General features: G+C 40.4%; 1 protein-coding gene across 9 annotated transcripts; it reads left to right on the top strand.

Moving 5' to 3' along the window:
* Positions 1-203: 203 nt before the first annotated feature.
* LOC131257755 (protein PHR1-LIKE 2-like) lies at positions 204-8,849 on the top strand. 9 transcript variants are annotated; one of them, XM_058258603.1, is made up of 7 exons: positions 204-718; positions 5,601-5,713; positions 6,169-6,223; positions 7,435-7,507; positions 7,634-7,703; positions 7,949-8,060; positions 8,165-8,354. In XM_058258603.1, the coding sequence occupies exons 1-7, from the start codon at positions 535-537 to the stop codon at positions 8,212-8,214; spliced, it is 657 nt and encodes a 218-aa protein (XP_058114586.1). In that variant the 5' UTR covers positions 204-534; the 3' UTR covers positions 8,215-8,354. The 9 variants fall into 9 exon arrangements, with proteins under 9 accessions (XP_058114586.1, XP_058114587.1, XP_058114581.1 ...); XM_058258604.1 differs by having other exon boundaries at positions 207-718; positions 7,964-8,060; XM_058258598.1 differs by having other exon boundaries at positions 215-380; positions 506-718; positions 7,949-8,849.
* Positions 8,850-11,346: the final 2,497 nt, after the last annotated feature.

The following is an 11,346-nucleotide window of genomic DNA, read 5'->3' as shown; positions in this document are numbered from 1 at the left end:
CATTTCACTCCACACTAGGGGAGTGAAAGGTGGACCACCTTGGTAATATATATAGGGAGCACCAGCCACATGGTTTCTCCACTCCTTTTCTCTCTCAAACAATTATTTTAAAAAAACACCAACCACCCTTTCAGTGGCTACTCTCTCTCTCTCTCTCTCTCTCTCTCTCGTGGAATGCCAGTTTTGTAATCTTCTCACTTATTTCACATTTCAAGGATATCTGAATCTCCCATCGTTCAAAATTCCAAACGCACGCCACGAACACGGAACAAAAAGAGAAAGGAAAATAAACTCTCCTACGTTTTCTTTGATGGGACAAATCCACCCCCACTAACGAGAGAGAGAGGGACATACACCGAATCTCCTGTGGAAATCTCCCTGTAAAGGGTCCTTTTTTTCACTGCAAAAAGCCATTTATCTTTTGAAATTTACATTTACCCAGCTGGGCTTTTCTCTCATCTTTTGATACTTTTACTCTTTTGGGGTTTCTTCCTTTTGTTTCAAGAGAGAGATAGAGATAGAGAGAAAGAAGCAATGTTCTCTGGTCTAATTCAACGCCCGGAAGCTGCAATTCCACCCCAGGAAGAGATCCATACACCAAATCTCCGTGTAGATCCCTGCCTTGTTCTTACAGCTGATCCAAAGCCCCGGCTTCGATGGACTGCAGACCTCCACGATCGGTTCGTCGACGCTGTGACTCAGCTCGGAGGACCCGACAGTTAGTTCTTCTTCTTCTTCTTCTTCTTCTTCTTCTTCTTCATTTTTAGTATTTTTGCTTTCTGGGTTTTGTTTAATTCTCTGATATTTTGAATTCTTTTGCTGTTTTGGAGTGTAGAGAAGTTGAATGTGTTAATTTTCTGATGTGGGTTTCTGTTGTTTGAGGTATATGTAATTTTGGATTAAGGAATGGATAACTACACCCTCCACGATTGATTTGCATACACCCATTTTCCTTTTCTTTTTTCCTTTAAAAAAAAAGAAAAAAAAAAGCTGTTTTGGAATGTAGGGAAGTTGAATGTGTTTGTTTTCTGATCTGGGTTTCTGTGTTTTGAGGGTATCTGAAGGTAATTTTGGATTCAAGGAATTGATATTCTACACCTGCCGTGATTGGTTCGCGTCTACCCATTTTCTCTTCCTTCCTTTTTCTTTCTTTCTTCTTTTTTTTTTTTGGAATGTAGAGAAGTTGAATGTGTTTGTTTTGTGATTTGGGTTTCTGGTGTTTGAGGACATCTGAAAGTAATTTTGGATTGAGGAATAGATATCTACCTGCCGAGCTTGATTTGCATAGACCCATTTTCCCTTTTCAGAAAATGGAAAATGGGTTTGGAAATTAATCAGAGTGGGTGTAAATAGCAGCGTATTAGTATTGTTTTGGTGGTAGTTTCTCAATCTCGGAGACGATTTGGTTGGAAGTTTTGTGTATTTGTAGCTGTTGCTTGATGGTAGTTTTGTAATTTTTGTGAAATTTTTGAATGGTCTTTTCTTCAACACTTTTTGGTGGGAATTTGATGGCAGTTTGGTAATATTGCTGCTTGGGTGGTTTGATTTGGAGGAGTTGAATGCTGGCTTCGTTTTTTTCTTTTTCTGTTTTTTTCAATAGTTATTGGTTGCATGGTAGTTTTGTAATTTTGACAAGCATTTATCTATTTTTTGGTGGGAATTTGTTGGGGGTTTGGTTTGAAGAAGTTTGAATGTGGGCCCTTTTCACCCCCTTACTGTTGGTTTTATGGCACTCTTGTAAATTCTCATGAGCGTTTGAGTTCCTTTCCTGTATTTTCTTTTGTAGAAATTCAATGCCATCTGGGTAAATTTTTTTGTGGGTCTGTGTCACCGTGATTTTATTCTACCAATTGCCACATTTTCTTTTGGCCGATTCAGTCTTATTGTTTCTGGGTTTTTTTCCTGCTCCCTGTTTTTTTATGTGATTTTTTGATAATTTTATTTTCACCATGGCATCAAAATCAATACTAGCACAACATATTTCCATTTTTTTTTGCCTTTTGCTGTTTGATTTTTTTTTTCTTCCGGAAAGTATAATGGTGATTTGTTTTGGTTTTCCTTTTTTTTTTTTTTGTATGACCTTTTTATTTTCATTCATGGTTTTTTAATTATATTTTTTCATTTTTTGGTAAACATTCATGTATCTGGGAATCTATTTAATTGCATGCAATGCACATTTACCTGTTTTTATTGTAAAATCTTGAATTGGCTATTTTGAGGGATTTTTTTAATGGTTTGTAGGGATTCTTTATGGTCTATTTTTGGGTAAGCCAGATTTATAAGAAGGGAGAAATTGCTACAGGAAATGAAACAAGAAGGCCTGAATCCCTAAGCAATATGGAAGTGAACGGTTTCGACGACAAAACATCAGCTAAGGCCAAAGAAATAGATTTGTCTGATGATGGTAGTTCATCAAGCTAAGGAGGTTTCCCAATCTTCTTTTTTTCTCTCTTTGGTGATCTTGATAACTAAAGATGCCATCTTTCTCCTCTCTCTCTCTCTCTCTCTAATTTTTCCTTCATTCGGGTCATTTTCTATCATTTCAGTCCCTTTTGGAGGGGCTCATTACTTTTTGAATTTTTCTTTTCACATTTTTTTTTTTTTGGTATTTGAGGGGAAATTGACATTATTTCTTCCTGATCTTTTTCTGATCGGGCTTCATTTGAGAGAGTTTTCTAAGATGTTTGGTTCCGGTGTTGGTTGTGCAAGTGGATTAATTGATGTTTGTGTTTGTATTACCATGACTACTGCTGCTCCTACCATTATATTGAAGTTTGCTCATTCACACGTGTGTGGAGCCCTGCCCACCCATATGTAGGCACACATGCCAATATGGAAGACGTACCAGCTTTGAGCTTTTTGTCAAGCGGCTACTTTGTTAGGAACTTCCAGCCTAAAAATCAAGCCTTTCACATGTCAGGTGGGCCACAACATACAAAAACAAATGGATGGCCAGAAAAATGTTGTTTAACCATTTGATTACTTTGTGGATGGGCCCACTTGTGGAGTGAAATGGCGTGAATTTTAGGCCACAAGATCTAAACATTGTAGCCCACCTCATGGAAAGTTTAGATCTGGTGGAGGTTTTCATTGTAGCATGCATGCTTGTGTGTGGATGGGCAGAGCTCTCACACAAGTGGAATTAACAGACCTCTATTATGAGGGTTATCTATACACCATGGCTTCTTTGTCAAGAAATGCTAAAGTGATTTGCGCATTGAGAGTGTGCAAGTAATTGCATGAGTGACACCTTGGCACATAGGTACAAAATCTGTGCCTATTATGCAGTTGGGGCACCCATGATCATTCCTGCATCGAGAAATCAGGTTGGTCCTCTCATCAGGTGGGCCACACATGTACACTGAACATACATTGTAGGTCATTTTTAACTGTCAATTCCTCTCATGCAGGTGTGTCCAAGGTATTCAAAATCGGTTAAGTAATGGCTGTAACGGCCGTTACGTAACAGTAACAGTCATAACCGTTACGCGTTATGGGGTCGAAATGGCCCTTACAGAAAAAAAGGGCATAATGGCCCCATAACGGTCTTGTAACAGTTTTTTCAAAAAAAAATAAATTTAAAAGGGCTGTAACAGCCGATACGGGGGCTGTAACAGCTGTTACGGCCCATATCATGACGGTAACAATGGTGGCCGTTATGGCCACCGTTACCGTTTTGGAACACCTTGGGTGTGGCCCACCTGATAAGTGGACTGACCTGATTTTTTGGCCAGGTCAAGCTCACTGCAGGCCCCATGTGATTGCTGGCCTGGGCCTTGCACATGCATGGCATGTTGACACATGTGCTTCCACAAATCCCATATTCAATCTTCCCTCATGCAAATCACCACAGCGTGTCTCTTCTTTTTGCTTCCAACGATTGTTGATTGTCATGTGATGGAGTGCATGTTGCATTTCCCTCTCTCTCTCTCTCTCTCTCTCTCTCTCTCTCACTTTGTATTTTCTCACACACTTTATGATTGTATTTGCCTATATGTTCGTGCTATTCTTATGATACTTCCTCATTTGATAACGTTTTGTGCTTTTGTTGTATATAATTTCATCACAGCTCTTTTTAGTTTGCGTGACGGTTGGCTTGGTGATTTCAATGTTTTATACTTCTATCTTGGTATTGCATTCTAGGAGTGGGCTTGCTGATCTCAATGTTTTATACTTCAATGTTTTATAACATTTTGTGCTTTTGTTGTTTTAATACATTATCTTTATATGGCTATCAAAGAAAAAACCTTTTGAAAGGTAAAGGACCAGGGTTATAAACACATGTATCGATGTTAGTTATCAATCACCCTGGTCTGGTATACATGTACGAGATCTGAGTTGTTTGTCTGCTGGACGCTATCGTATATGGGCTTTACCTGATTCAACCGGTCCAACGGCCATAACTGCTAATTGAAGGACTTTTGAGGATTACATATAAAATGTCCAGTCAATGGTCCCTTTTTTTTCAATTCATCCAACTGGTTTGATTTTTGGGGCGTGGCCCATCCACTAAACATGTCACTTGAATAAGTAACCTAGATATAAACCTTTATAATTGGGTGCTTCTCTTTTTCAATTTTATTTAATTTTTTAAATGATGTGTAAGTTCTTTTTTATTATTTTATTTGGGTTTATTCATCGGTAGCCATAAAGGCTAAATCAAGGTTCAATACGTAGGAATGCATTGTATCATATTGCAATAAATGGGCTAGACTCCTATGACAGTTCACCACCATTTTGAAAATAGTTGCAACTCATCTTCCTCAGTTGTACAATGATGTACAGCTATCTGGATGGCCCAAATTGTGGTTCGCATTGTGGATTGAGCTATTCTCTAAAATCACATTTGATCAAGTAATCATGACCATCTGATTGATGGCTATCAAATGGATGGTTGAAAGTAAGGTGGTGGGCAGTCCAAATTTGAAGGGGAAAATCAGATGGTTTCATTTTTGGGTTATGCTCCATCCAGAGTTGGGTTAGGGATTGGGACGTGCTGTACAACTCTGCCATGTGTATGGTTGAAGAGTCACCGTCATTTTCTTAATGTTGCTAAATTGGCCAAGGAGTCTAGCCCTGTGATAAATTTTCATCTGGCGATATGATACGAATGTCTATATTGTGGTGCAAGCATGTCTGGAGAAATTTCACTTTCGTTGGTTTGTATCAACAATGTGTTCTGATACATACACATACTATCAGAATCTATCACCGATACAATTCTCACAGGAAGTCATTAATGAAATTTAATATTTTGCCTGTTGTTAGTATCGAAAGATATTATATCATGTCAGCAACATATTGCAGTAACTTCATACAGCAATTTGTTTCATTTGAATGATGATTTGAACTTTGGGTTAAGCTGAATTGCCACCCAACCCATCCCAATTTAAAGCTGATTGAAGTTACTGAAGGAGTGGAATCTCCTTATGGCTTATGTTGATATTCTTGGAAAATTTTCCTATTTTATGCAACACAACAATGGGAATTTTACTGTAAAATTCGTGTCCGTGATATCTTCAGCTGATCAATTTTATCTCATGTTGTTGTTAGCATGGGATTCTCCCCTTTCGATTTCATCTTTTGAATCGGATACTTAGGTACAGTGCATCTCATGAATTGGATTTTACTCGCAGAAGCAACTCCAAAGTCTATCATGCGAATGATGGGTGTGAAGGGACTCACACTCTTTCATTTGAAGAGTCATCTCCAGGTGTCTTTGCTGCTTCTGTTCTTAATACCTTGGTTCTTTTTTTCAGTATATGACCCTCGACTTGAGGTGTATTGTGTAATTGGATCCTTAGTTTGTATGAGTAAGGCCCGTCGTTTGATGACCCAGACAATTGATGCGGTGGTGCTGAAGTGAGTGGACCATGGCCTAATTATCTTCTTGAAGAGAAATCTATGTCTTCCATTGGTGGCATGCAAGTAGACGGTTAAGAAAAGGGACACAGCAATGTCCATCATTCAACTCAAAAGAGGCTTGAGGATTTTTGGGCATGGTCCATCCACAGCTGGGGCCCATCAGATCAACCGTCTTGATCACTGAATCATGGGACTCACTTGTGGGACTAAAAACTAAGGACACCATGCTTCTCTACTTGCATTTTACACACACCTGGCTCGTGACATTCTGAGTATTTATGATTGTTTCTTGCTGCTTACCAGAAATACAGACTAGGCAAGCAATCGGGCAAAGATTCAACAGAGCCATCCAAAGATTGTAAGTTGATATGACTCTCTCCTCTTCTGCCTTTTTAATGTAGGTGTTTTGTCCCAATTTTTTTCTTTATAGCTCCTTTCTAACTTTCATGAAGGTCAAGTTCTTATAAAATTTCACATCAATCAACTCAAGCAGTGCAGCCCAATTTGCAATACTATCTAGAATCAGTTCTCAACCGAGTTGATACGGTTTGGGGCGAGTCCAAGTACTGAGTCCAAACTTCCTTCTTTTTTTTTGGAAAAGTAGGCTAGTTTTTCTTGAGCGTCCAACTTGGGCAGGTTGGGTCGGGCCCAGGGGTCAGCCCAAACCCAAACTGACCTCAAGAGGACCCAGCATGCAGCCCAACTGGACCTGAATTCCAACCCAAATTTCTCTATAGTCGGTCCAACCCTACCCAACAGGACCCGAATACTTGTGATTGTCCCAACCTGGCGTACCCCAATTCGAATTTGCTGAAACCGAACCCAACCCAATTTGAAATGGGGTTGTGTTTTCCAATTCAAGTGATCATCACGACCCAACCCAAACTCAGGTTGGGTCAATTGGTTTGGGCTGACCTGATCCCAAGTTGCAGCCCTAGTTTTTCTCTTCTCATCCAAGTCAAGAGTTACATAGACTGATTCAAGATAGAATCCAGGGTTTTGAACATTAGTGTAACCAATGATCATGCTATTCACGGTGATTTACATACTTGGCGTGCACACATATACATTTTGACTCATTCCATTTATTCATTGATTTGAGTGTATATTGAGATCCATTTTCTTAGAGGATTGTTGGGTCCTGATGCACTTGTTCTGTACAAGTTGGTCCCATGGTTTCGTCATCCAGACCGTTCATCTGATGTGCCACTGTGGATGAGTGAACCCCAAGAGACTCCCACATTTGAAGAACTTAACCCTTAATCAGTGGCCTAAAATAGGCAGTTAAGAAAAAATATACAACACCAGTCAGGACAAAAGGTCAAAAGAATAGGATGTCTAGAAATTTCCAATTTGATGGGTTTCGAGGAATCCCTCAGATCAACAGTCTGGATCACTGAACAATGGCCCCTCACCTGTAAGAACTAGGTGAGTTATAACCAATAATTTCAACCGCCATTATCATCCTTAGTTCACTTGATTCTGAGCTACTCGGGCTAGCGTAACTTGCCTTTATTTTCAGTTACTGACTATGGATTGTCCACGCATTTGTGTAACTTGGGGCCACAGCTTCCTACATTTCTGAAGGCCAGGGCAACGGCACTTCTCCACCACCGGGAGTGCCGACTTCTGACATGAATGAGTAAGATGAAACGTCTATCTTTCAACAAGAACTCATTAAATGGGCATGCTGACATGTGAAAAGTTAAAAATACTTTTAGACACAAATGCCAAAGATCATTTATATGATGCGAGATGCTGTATTCAGGGGCCAAGAGGTCAAAGAGGCACTGCGAGCTCAAATGGAAATTCAGCGGAAACTCCATGAACAGCTTGAGGTAATTTCTAACTCTTTGGTGGGCCCTCCCATGGCCAAAAATCAGGACTGTCCAGTCATCGGATGGGCCTCGTGTATATGAAAAGAACGTATTGTTAAATCAGCCAATGGACCACATACATATGTCCTATATCACGGGCATGGCAAATTGTGGGGCCCATGTGATGAATGGCCTGGATTCATCAAGATCCTACTCTCTCGACCAGCCTTAGTAAGGCAATGAGTCACATTGTAATTTTTAATCAGGCTTCCTTGGGTCAGGTCAAGAAGCATGTGGAGATTTGCATTGAAGCTGAAACGAGGTACCTGGACCGCCTGTTCGAGAGGGCATGCAAATTGGCCGCTGAACGATCCGCAGGTTCGAACGGCTCAGATACATCGGGACAGGGCCTTTCCGAACTGGCTATAAAGGCCATGATGAGTGCACCGCTTGACCCATTTAGTTTGTCCTCTTTTCATCAGTTGCCAATGGAGGGTGCCGGAGCCCGTGGTCCTACAGAGGAGCTTCCTAATCAGCCGCCAACCCATCGGGCTGATTGTTCGACTGAAAGCTGCTTGACATCCAACGAAAGCCCGGCTAGATTGTCCATGGAGAGTCATCCTGCTGGTGTGAACAAGAGAATGAGGAACCTGGAATGTGGCCCTGACTCCCTACTCTGGGGGGTGTCTGAAACCGGGCCTCATGGCTTAGATGCAGGACGGACAAACCCACTTGGAAATTTTAGTTTTCTCGACATTTTAAGATCCGACGGGAAAGATGCAATTGAGGCGCACTTGAATGAAGTGACTCTTCAGCATCTTCCTCGCAATGTAAGGTCAGATGTGACTGGACCTGTTGTCTATGGGAACAGTATTGCTCCGTATGGGAGATTCAAAGAAATGTGAGGAGAAATATGACCCCAAAAAAAGAGGGGAAAAAAAATAAAGTACACATGGATGAATGTGAGATTTTTGTAAGAGGGGCGAGAATCAGCTCTTCAAACATTTCCTTGTTAAAGCTTTTAGTAATAGTGTTTTTTTAGCATATGAAATAAGGTTGTCATTGCATTTCTAGCTTCTGTCATGAATAAAAATGCCATGAAAAGGAAAAATAGAATGTGGCAAGCTGAAACCCATGTCATGGGTCATTCAAATTTCAAATAAAGAAGTTTTGTGTTTTTGGCACCCTGTTTCCTGACTGTTGGATCAATGGCCATTAGGCTCTTTTGATCAGTTCGAGGGTAATTTCCATATTAACTTGTTAATCAATCCTCAAATCGGCTTGATTTCATATATCTATATATATATATATATATATATATATATATATATATATATATATATATATATATATATATATTATTAGTTATTTGTTTTGCAAATTTACTTTTGAACTGTTTAAATCGAGATTAAGAAGAGGATTAATGATTCCCAAATGAGAGGTCTGTTTTGCCTAGGGAGAGTTGATGATTCTAACATTGCATCATTGGTGGATCAGAGTCAGATTAGGTGCATCCCGGCATCACCTGAGACAGTGCGGCCCTAACCGTGGGGCCCACCTTGATGCATGTATTCTATATCCATGTCTGTTTTTTTCAGATCATTTTAGGGCATGAGCACAAAAAAGAAGTAGATCCAATTGTCAAGTGGACCATACCATAGGAAACAGTGGTGAGTGACCATTAAAGGGCTACAAAAGTTTTGAATCAAGATGATATTTGTTGCATTCCTTCATCCAGGTTTATGTGACCTTATCAACAGGTTGGATGGAAGATACGCACCACAGAAACCGTTTCCAGCAGCCCCTAGGAAGCTTTTAATGATAGGGAGTTCAATCTCGCCACTGTTTCCTATGCATGGTCCACCTGATATTTGAATCTGCTTCATTTCCAAAAATGTCTGGCAAAACAGATGGGCAGCCTGGGTTCTTACTCTTACCCCGGTGGTAGACTCTCAGGACTTTCAACACCTGGTCAAGGGTTCGAGCACCCATAGGTGGTGAAATTCCACCAGCGTGACTGTGTGGGGGTTTGTGTGCGTGTGTTTAAAAAAAAAAAAAAGAAAGAAAGATGGGCAGCTTGAATATAGAATACATGCATCAAGGTGGGCCCCATGGTAAGGGCTGCACTGTCTTGGATGAGGCTGGGGCTGTACCTAATCCACTCCCGGCTTAGCAACCCCATTGCATGGTTGAAGAGAACACAATGTAGGGACATTTTTACACCAAGTTTGAATGGGGTGGCTTATGGGATGAAAGGGTACGTTCAGGATGGGCGGCCTGTGTGAGGCGAGTGGATCATGTGAAGTGGGGCCCACGAATGGTTTACCCGAGAACCTAACCCAAGATATATGGAGCCTCGACTATAAAATAAATGAACTGATTCACCATGCTCTATCAGTTCGAGCTTTTAGAGAACCTAACTCATGAGACATGAGGCTTGAGCTATGAGATAAAGGGATTGATTCGTCATGCTCTATCAATTCAAGCTTTTAGAGCAAGCAGTTAGTTGTCTTGCATCAGAACCGGGCTCGAGTGGAGTGACGTATAGGATACTGTTTCATTGCATTGGTCAGGTGTTCAATGCTCTCAATCTCTGTTTATTTCAATAACCGGCTTGTTTTCAGTTTTCACATGGCTCAGGTCAGTTTAGGGGACATTCCTAAGGAGTTTTTTTTTTTTTTTTTTTTCCTCCTGTTTAGGGTGTGTTTGGAGGGTCACACAAATCATATTTCTGGTGGAACTGCTTTTGCAGCCACATCAGCATTGAAAAGGTGCTATTTGGTGAGAAAAACGTATACGCATTCAACGGTCACTTGCTTCTCCACCTTACCAACAATGATATTTCATATGGGGCATGAAACAAGTAGATCGTGAGTTTCAAGTGTAAATCAATCTCCCCAACTGCCTTCTTAAACATGGTTCGAAACCCTAAAAACTCAACTCGTTGTCTGACTCAGTGACTCGACTGAATCTTTTGCTCGACTCAACTTGGTATTTTATAATTCAATGAAATATATTTAGAACAAAAATAAATATTTATTCATGACATTTTATTCATTAGAAAAGCTATAGATGATAACGACACACCTATATATATGGGAAATGTTTGAAGAGATGATTTTCTAGTAGCTTTTACCCACTTTCCACATTCATGCACAAGGGAATTTTTTTTTCCTTTATCATTTTATTCATTACATTGTTTGAAACTTCCATACGTAGTGATTGCGTCCCAAAAGGCAGTCGGCTCGGTCACATTCGGCCTCGCATCATGAGAAAATGATGCAGAGTCGCTTCATTTAAGCGTGCCTCAATTGTATCTTTCCCATGTGATGTAAAATTATCAAGGACATGTGGGGCCCATCTTCCAATTCTTCAGGTTACAGGAACCAGGGTTCGAATGGGGTTGCTTGTGAGATGCAGTGGTACATTCAGGGTGGGTGGCCTATGTGAGATGTGTAGTTCGTGTGAGGCGTAACCCATGTGATATACGGCACACGAGGGGATTTCGGCTGAAGTCTTAACCCATGCAATGTGAAGCCTAGGTTGTGAGATAAAAAGATTAATTCGCAATGCTCTATCAGTTTGAGCTTTTAAAGCAATTGATTAATTGTCCAGCATCACGAACTCATGACCTCGTGTTAAAACTCTTGTAAGTCTACCACCA

The sequence above is a fragment of the Magnolia sinica genome, chromosome 10 (assembly GCF_029962835.1).
Source record: "Magnolia sinica isolate HGM2019 chromosome 10, MsV1, whole genome shotgun sequence".
NCBI lineage: Eukaryota > Viridiplantae > Streptophyta > Magnoliopsida > Magnoliales > Magnoliaceae > Magnolia > Magnolia sinica.
The sequence above is the reverse complement of the archived record's forward strand: the minus strand, read 5'-3'. Positions and strand labels throughout refer to the sequence as shown.